Genomic DNA, 9,468 nt, shown 5'->3' on the forward strand with positions numbered 1-9,468 from the left:
TGTAAAGTTGACCTTCTTGAAACTTGTTCGTGAGATCGGCTTACGTTTTCGTCAACCTTAACTTTAGTGATATAGTTATATATATTTCCGAACGTACTTAAGTGGAAGCATCTTTATTCGATACGTCACTACCGGTTCCTAGTTAACAATGCTGTACAACTTCCTGTATTCTATCGATATCGATAAATATAGCTCGTCAAGCAGATCTTGTCAGTAAAAAAAGGCGCGAAATTCATATTTTCTATGAGACGATATCCCTTCGCGCCTACATTTTTCAAATTTGCCGCCTTTTTCTACTGACAAGATCTGCTTGACCAATTATGTAAATATTGACATTCGATCGTATTATATTATAAGAATACGATCGAATGTCAATATTCTGATATGTGGTGAACGAAAAACCGGCCAAGTGCGAGTCGGACTCGCGCACGGAGGGTTCCGCACCATCAACAAAAAATAGAGCAAAACAAGCAAAAAAAACGGTCACCCATCCAAGTACTGACCCCGCCCGACGTTGCTTAACTTCGGTCAAAAATCACGTTTGTTATATGGGAGCCCCACTTAAATCTTTATTTTATTCTGTTTTTAGTATTTGTCGTTGGTATTTGTTGTTATAGCGGCAACAGAAAATACAGAAATACATCATCTGTGAAAATTTCAACTGTCTAGCTATCACGGTTCGTGAGATACAGCCTGGTGACAGACGGACGGACGGACGGACGGACGGACAGCGGAGTCTTAGTAATAGGGTCCCGTTTTTACCCTTTGGGTACGGAACCCTAAAAACGACCCTTGCAAGAGTAATCTTCATCCGGCCCGATGTCGATGCCGATGTCGGCGGTAGGACGGTAGGACCTCATCAGGATGGATGTAATATATAAGCCCTTTAACAGTTTGGGGGCATATGCGTTACTTATGATTTTATCACACAATTTAATAATTTCGGGATTATCCTGGACCTCCCATGGAACTCTTGTTTCGTCACTACGTGGGCCATATGAATTTCAACCCTATAGATAAGACGGTAAAAGTGCTTTTTAAATGGGCTTGTCTTTTGTTGAAAGCCGGCCTTTTTGGTAGTGAACTTACTTTTGGGGACTTTTAATAAGTACTTTACTAGTTTCTGCCCGCTACCTCGTCTCCATAAAATGATACTTAATCATGATTGGTAAAAACTATCCTTTGTCCTTTATCCTTTGTACCCGGGCCGGGCCATGTTAGTAAAGTTTTTACTGCGAGAGCGGATTTGAGTCCCGAGAAAGCAAAATATCCTTACAATTAACACCATATCCTCCTTCCTATTAAACATAAATCAAAATATGTAATACAAAACAAAATAGATTACCAAGGGATGAAAGGTACCTACCTACTCATTTCAGTCGAGGTAGTCTCCTACTACTAGTATAGTTTGAGTTTGGTGAAGGCAGTGAGATCGCCAATAGCCCGAGACTTGCCCGAGACTGAAATGGTTGTCTTGCATCCGAGTTAAACAATCTACTTAATATTTAGTTTCACCCAAGTTAAACACTCCACTTTTAATTTCGAATACCTATGAGGAAAGTAAAATCTGTATTTTAAAGAACGGACTAATAAATAAAAACTTGTACCTATAGTATTTCTTGCACGGCGTACTTTCAATTAGGTAACAGTATCGTTATTTATGAAATGGAAAGCTGAATATCAGATTGGAAAATGTTCAACAAATCCATTTAAAATTTTAAACCAACATTTAAGTGATTATGTAAAATATTTTTTTTAAACGTACATAAAACAATGACCTACTTTCAGAGCATAAGAAATGAAGAATAGTGTGTGTTTTGTTTCCCAGTTGTATCCTTATTATAATTATAATAGTCTAATACCAATTTAGAATCATGAGCGTAGTAGGGGACTCAAGACACGAGTTGCAAAAACTTAGGTCTCGCGTGGCACGTACAATTTTTTTTTCTTCAGTTTATTTATTCAGAAGCAATATTTACATCGCATTGGAAATTATACATAAAAATTAGCTAACACCAAAGAAATACACATTAACATAAGTACAAGGAATACACGTTAATTTGCCCATCTGTAAGAAAAATAATTTACCTACTACATTATTAAATTGTACAACGGGACTTAATCGCGTATCTAAGTTTTTAAGATTTACCTCCGACGTTTCGAGGACGGAGTTGTCCCCGTGGTCTCGGAGAAGACTGGCTTAAGTTGACATCAGCATCTTCTAACCGCGCGAGTTTTTCGAACTACCCGCACTTGGTCTTGTTTATCCGCTTGAACGTTTAATAATGTGTAAAAATCGTGAAAGTGTAAATCAATAATTTACTAATTAAAAAAAATCTCAATTCCACATAGAGAACATAATTATTACCTACTACATAGAAAAATATAGAATATGAAACACACACAGTCTATGAGTCTACCTCCAACCTTCAACTGCTGGTGCTACGAGGGGCGTTCAAAATATTCTCGGTATTGATATCTTACAACCTCTTCTAAAATTTCTTTCGTTACTGGCCGCTAAGGTTTATTCATTGACATTAAAAAAAAGTATAATTCGAACCGAGATGTTCTTTTGTTTTTCTGCAATTGCAGAACAAACATGAACATCATGTGGGAATTGACAATGTTAACTAAATTAGAACATCGATGCGTGATAAAATTCTTGACAAAACAGGGTAAAAATCAAAAAACCATAAAAGAGGAAATGGATTGTGTTTACCGTGAGTCTGCTCCTTCTTTATCTACCATTCAAAAGTGGTCAAGCGAGTTAAAACGTGGAAGGGAGAGTGTTGAAGACGACCCTAGACCTGGCCGGCCTGTAGTAGCTACTTCACAAGAAAATATTGATAAAGTGGAAAAACTTATATTGGAAGATGGTCGAGTGAAGGTAAAATCTATAGCACAAGTAACCAATCTCTCTATTGGTACCGTACATGATATTATCCATGACCATCTTAATATGTCAAAAGTAAGTGCAAGATGGGTTCCGCGAATGCTGACTCAGCTTCAAAAAGACATGCGTGTAGCTTGTTGTTCCGATTTTATTGACCTGTGCGGTGAAAATCCTGATGAGGTGCTGCAAAGAATAGTTACTGGAGATGAAACCTGGGTTCATCATTATGACCCAGAGAGTAAACAAGAGTCCATGCAGTGGCACATTAAGGGTTCAGCTCATCCCAAGAAGTTCAAGGTCATCCCTTCAGCTGGCAAGGTCATGGCCACGATATTTTGGGATTGTGAAGGAGTATTACTGATCGATTATAAAGAAAAAGGTGTAAATATCACAGGACAGTACTACGCTAACATTCTACGTCAATTAAAGGATGCAATCAAAGAAAAGAGGCGAGGAAAGTTAACCAAAGGTGTTATGCTTCTGCATGACAACGCCCCCGTCCATACTGCTCATATTGCCAAGGCAGCTATTGTTGAATGTGGGTTTGAAACTGTTACTCACCCACCGTATAGTCCGGACTTAGCCCCCAGCGACTTCTTTTTGTTCCCCAATCTTAAAAAGGATCTGCGTGGAAATAAATTTTCCGATGATGAAGCATTGAAGGCGGCAGTAGAGGAGCATTTTTACACCAAAGATAAAAAATATTTTTATGCAGGATTAAAAAAAATAATTGATCGATCTTTTAAGTGTATGAACATAGGGGGGGAGTATATTGAAAAATAAAAATATCAAACTTTTCGTACTTGTTTGTTTTCATTCTCATACCGAGAATATTTTGAACACCCCTCGTAGTTTCCGTTTCGGAGTCCTATAATCCTATTCTTATTTTATTTCCTGTCAAGTCAACTTAAGAGTCGAAAAACCATTAACGTTTTTATTAGGTCGACCTGTATTTTAAGTATAACTATTTAACTATGTAATGGAATCTTGCAAGTTAAATTAGATCCATTTCCCGTTTTCCGATTGAGCTGAAATTTTGCATACACATGTAAGTCGGGTGACAATGCAATATTATGGTACCATCGAGCTGATCTGATGATGGAGACAGGAGGTGGCCATAGGAACTCTGTGATGAAACAACGCAACCTAATTGTGTTAGGGGTTTTTAGAATTGTCTCGATGAGTATTATGGCTCCTCTACAAGTTTAGACGATGGGCCAGCGCCGGCCACTCCAAGGGACGCAGCCATGCGGTAGAATGAGATAGCAATATCACTTGCTCCCTCTAACGCATAAATGCGTCCCTTGGAGTGGCCGGCGCTGGCCTATCGTGTAGAGGAGCCATTAGTTGTCTGTCGTAAGAAAAGTACAGTCAGCGATAAAAGCTTTTGTACCAAAAATGAAATTTTTGCCAATAACTTATTTGAATGAATTATTAAGTAGGTAGGTAGATACTTACTACTAGTAAGTAGGTATAGATGGTCAAGCAAATCTTGTCAGTAAAAAGCGGCCAAGTGCGAGTCGGACTCGCCCATGAAGGGTTCCGTATTTAGGGGATTTTGACGTATTAAAAAAAACTACTTACTAGATTTCGTTCAAACCAATTTTTGGTGGAAGTTTGCATGGTAATGTACATCATATATTTTTTTAGTTTTATCATTTTTTTATTTTAGAAGTTACAGGGGGGGGACACACATTTTACCACTTTGGAAGCGTCTCTCGTGCAAAGTATTCAGTTTAGAAAAAAATGATATTAGAAACCTCAATATCATTTTTGAAGACCTATCCATAGATACCCCACACGTATGGGTTTGATGAAAAAAATTTTTTTGAGTTTCAGTTGTAAGTATGGGGTACCCCCAAAATTTATTGTTTTTTTTTCTATTTTTGTATGAGAATCTTAATGCGGTTCACAGAATATATCTACTTACCAAGTTTCAACAGTATAGTTCTTATAGTTTCGGAAAAAAGTGGCTGTGACAATTGTGACATACGGACGGACAGACAGACGGACAGACGGACAGACGGACAGACAGACAGACAGACATGACGAATCCATAAGGGTTACGTTTTTTGCCATTTGGCTACGGAACCCTAAAAAAGGCGCGAAATTAAAATTTTCTATGGGACGATATCCCTTCGCGCCTACATTTTTCAAATTTGCCGCCCTTTTCTACTGATAAGATCTGCTTGATCAGCTTTACTTAATAATTCAATTACTAGCAAGAAATACAAATACATAGAGTCTGTGCGGAAAGAGAAGAGTCGTGGATTGTATTGGGCCCCATACATTCCACGACTCTTCTCTTCCCGCACAGACTCTATAAATTATTAAAAATATTTGAATTTCGCGCCTTATTTTACTGACAAAGTTGGCATGGTAGAGTATAGTTTCCGAGTAAAAGTGATAACACACTATCGCACCGCACCGCGACCTTGGTGCGTCGCACCCATAAGTGAGACCGAGAAAGAGATATCTGTTTCTCGCTCTTATGGGTGCGACGCACCAAGGTCGCGGTGTGGTGCGATAGTGTGTTATCACTATAAAAAATGACTGTGATATACGGACAAACAGTCATGACAAAACTATACGGGTTCCGTTTTTGGCATTTTTGTCACAGAACCCTAAAAATGCTCGAGAACATGCGGGTAGAGACCAAGTACTTGCGTTACTTAGCTTAAAGATATTGTAACCGGGCCGTAAAATTAAAAAAAAAAAGAACTTGTGTCACTTGTCAAACTGACAGTGAATGACAATGTCAGTGTCAGACAAATTAATTTCACTAAACTAGAATTTTTGCTGTGGTTACTCGAGTTTTTGGTTATTATTTCGATAAATAATTGTATTCATTTTGAGAATTTTAGCAGTGAACGGGCACCGGATATCGGTGGTTGTTCACAGCACAAATTCTTTTTGTTTTATAATCAAGTTAACTGAACTGTGCCCATATCATGAATTTCATCGTGTATGCTCCCTGTCCTCTAATATTACAGTGACGTGTTCATTTTAGGGAACCTAATCTGGACTAAGAAATGTGTTAAATTATACAGAGTGGTAATATTCCGATTTATTTAACTTTTATTATATTAATGTAACTGTGATGCAACATGAGGCCTAGTGACCCACATTAACTTGTTAGAAATTGTGTCTACATAAAACCACTTGGATTACTTTATTGCATTGCATTTCTTTACTCTTAATGATGTTAACACAATGAGCATTGTGCTGATTGACATTTTCCTCAACCTTTGGTTTTCTGAAATGATTCTTGTTAATAATTATATTCAAAACTGGTGTAGAGGACTAAGATTTATGAGAATCAAATAAAAGTGAAACGTTCAAAATACTAAAAGTGTCTTTACACAAATATACTTGGCTTCACTTAATTAAAGTTTACTATTTATCATATACAACATTTTTGATTAGTTATAGCCCTAAAATTAATAATTACATACACAATAAATTGTAAGTTGTGAAGAGCAAGTGCCTGAGAGCAAAATGCTGTTATGGTAGTGACATAAAAAACATTTATTTTACCCATTTTTTTTAACATAATAATACCCAATCACGTTTAATTATCAAAAATGTAAAATTATAAAAAAACAGAATGAGCAACAACAAAAGTTTATTTTACCCGTGCACTATAATTTACCCTCAAGGTTTAGAATAACATAAATAAAGTATCAAAAATATGTACACACTACCTTAATGTATGGGCTATGCTATAAGGTTGTGTCTACATGCTTTTGGTACTTTTCGTGTCAATATTTAATACCTTGACTTTAACTTCAAGATATCTTACGAACTTGTAGTTGGACTCCTCTGCCGTTTGAAATTCATGCTATGTGTACGGTTGGAAAATCAAAAACATATGGATGAGTATTTACCAAGAGTTAAAATTCTATTTAATGTTATCTGAAATTACACCTTTTTATGCTTTGCATTTGAGCTAACATTATTTGTGTTTTTTCTAGCCAAGATTGCAAATGCCATCTGTTGACTGACAAATAAAACAAACCATGGATGGTAAAGTAAAATGAACATCATGGAAATGAATGGACAAAATAAAACAAATTTTAATGGATATGTGAAGATGACAATACATCTTCGTAATAACCTACCAACATAATTAATGAATCATGTTGGCCCTGAGACTTAACAGATGTCCACAGGGAGGGAAATGTAATCACTGATATAGTTACACATACTTATTACTGCAACTTATCAACTTCATGAGAGTTAGTTTTGCAAACCGTTGGCACCATTCATAACACATTAACTTTCATGAAAGTGACACAGACAATGCTTGCAAATAAATATTTTAACTAAAAACGATATTTTATTAGTTGACATCAATTTCTTAACTATATTTTCATATTTGATTTGTTTAACTTTTAATTATATTTGGGTATATCTTTACAGATTTCCAGCAAGTCTTCAAATCTGAAATTTCAGATTACTATCAAAATTTTCAGTTGAGGAAAAGTTGTTTTTATGGCTCACCGAAATAATGACGGCCGCAAGGGAAAGTCGTTTCAGACATTTAGAACTGAAGAAGTAATAAATACGAAACATAAGAAAAGATATCATACAGGGAGCTATTCCAGAATGAAAGACTCTGCTGAGTCAAGGACACCACCACTCCCCACCAGCATGCCAACCATGGACGAACTCATCAAAAAGAGGGAAATATTACAAGAAGAATTAAATAAAATATCAAAAAATACTGCAGAAAATTCTAAAAACAATAAATCTAGAACATATGACAAAAAACCAAGAAACACTGAAAATTTTAGAGAACCTCATAAAAAACGTAAAAGTGAATGTCAAGACAACGAGTTGAGGGTTGAAGGTAAAAAGCAACGTAAGATCGTTGATAGTCCCCCTCATAATTACGATGAGAATTCAGAAGATGAGGAAAATATTATAGAAATCAGAAGAACACAACGGAAACAACTATTAGAAAAACTAAAATCTACACATGAAGAACATGCAGAAAAAGTAGCTCAAAATATTATTACATCTCATAAAACTTTCCATGATAATAACGATAATGACCAGGAAGCCATAATAAGACCAGTTAATAAAACAACTGATGTAACCAAAAAATCGACTGACATGTTTGCTGATATGGCAGCATCAACTGACATGTTTGCTGATGTCGATACTTTTACACCTGATAATGTGCCCGCGGGCGTGACCAAAGATAACAACAATGACAATCCTCAGCTGACCGCTAACTGGGACGACCCTGATGGCTACTACAATATTAGAATTGGTGACGTGTTGAACAACAGATATACTATCAAAGACACTTATGGACAGGGCGTGTTTGCCAACGTAGTGCGCGCTCAAGACAATACTGCCGCTGACGTAGCTGTAAAGATAACAAGAAATAACGATCTAATGAGGAAAACTGCTTTAAAAGAAATTGCTTTCTTAAAAGAAGTTAATGACGCAGACCCCGATGATAAATATCACTGTGTAAAGCTCTTGCGTTATTTTGTGCACAAAAGTCACTTGTGTCTAGTATTAGAGCCTCTTCACATGGATATGCGCGGAGTTATTAAGAAAAATGGTAGACATGGATTAAACATGAAAGCGCTGGTGAGCTACAGCAGACAGCTCCTCCTGGCGCTGAGACATCTAAAGAAGCTTGATATTATCCACGCAGATATAAAACCAGACAATATCTTGGTCAACGAGAAAAAGAATATCTTGAAGCTGTGTGATTTCGGCTCGGCGGGGAAAGTTCACGATACGGAACCAACGCCTTATCTAGTGTCTAGATTTTACAGAGCCCCAGAAATCATTTTAGGTTTGCCATACTCCCACGGGGTGGACATGTGGTCAACCGCATGCACGATCTACGAAATGGCGGTAGGAAAAATACTCTTCACAGGCGGCTCGAACAACAAAATGTTGAAATGCTTCATGGACATCAAAGGGAAAATACCGAACAAGATCGCGAGAAAAGGCAAATTTAAAGACCAGCACTTTAACTACAATCATAATTTCCTTCTTCACAAAAAAGATGAAGTTACAGGAAGAGAGAAGGTAGTAGAATACAGCAGCATCAAAGTAACTCGCGATTTGGGGAAAGAACTAGGAAGGTCGATAAATAATGAAAGGAAAGCTACCCAACTTAGAGAATTGATAGATAAAATGCTTTCCTTAGACTCTGCCCTAAGGATATCCCCCACAGATGCCTTAAAACATATTTTTGTCAGAGAAGAAGTGGAAAAATAATGACAAAAAACGGAATAAATGCAGGAGTTTAACAAATTTATGTAATTTTATTTAATTCCTAACCGCGAGGAAGATAGGTAGTTATTTTATTAATAGTAAAAGAGCTGTAGTAGTAGTGACAGCTGATGTAGATGGCGCTGCATGGCTCAGTACATTAACTCTGGTGGCCATTGACGCTTTAGTTACAACAAAACATGACGCCGTACTGCGCCATCTAATTCTGCTGTCAAACTCTCTTTAATCTCTACTCCAAACTACCTACCTAATTATACTTTACTCAAAGTCGTTGTTTTGCACACTTAAACCACAGTATAATCATTAGTCCA

General features: G+C 36.8%; 1 protein-coding gene across 2 annotated transcripts; it reads left to right on the forward strand.

Moving 5' to 3' along the window:
* Positions 1-5,693: 5,693 nt before the first annotated feature.
* Positions 5,694-9,178, forward strand: LOC134655555 (serine/threonine-protein kinase PRP4 homolog). Of its 2 annotated transcripts, none has more exons than XM_063511027.1 (2): positions 5,694-5,947; positions 6,868-9,178. In XM_063511027.1, the coding sequence occupies exon 2, from the start codon at positions 7,388-7,390 to the stop codon at positions 9,140-9,142; it is 1,755 nt and encodes a 584-aa protein (XP_063367097.1). In that variant the 5' UTR covers positions 5,694-5,947; positions 6,868-7,387; the 3' UTR covers positions 9,143-9,178. The 2 variants fall into 2 exon arrangements, with proteins under 2 accessions (XP_063367097.1, XP_063367099.1); XM_063511029.1 differs by lacking the exon at positions 5,694-5,947 and having other exon boundaries at positions 6,679-7,075; positions 7,316-9,178.
* The last annotated feature ends 290 nt before the right edge of the window (positions 9,179-9,468 follow it).

This window comes from Cydia amplana, chromosome 16 (assembly GCF_948474715.1).
Source record: "Cydia amplana chromosome 16, ilCydAmpl1.1, whole genome shotgun sequence".
Lineage (NCBI taxonomy): Eukaryota > Metazoa > Arthropoda > Insecta > Lepidoptera > Tortricidae > Cydia > Cydia amplana.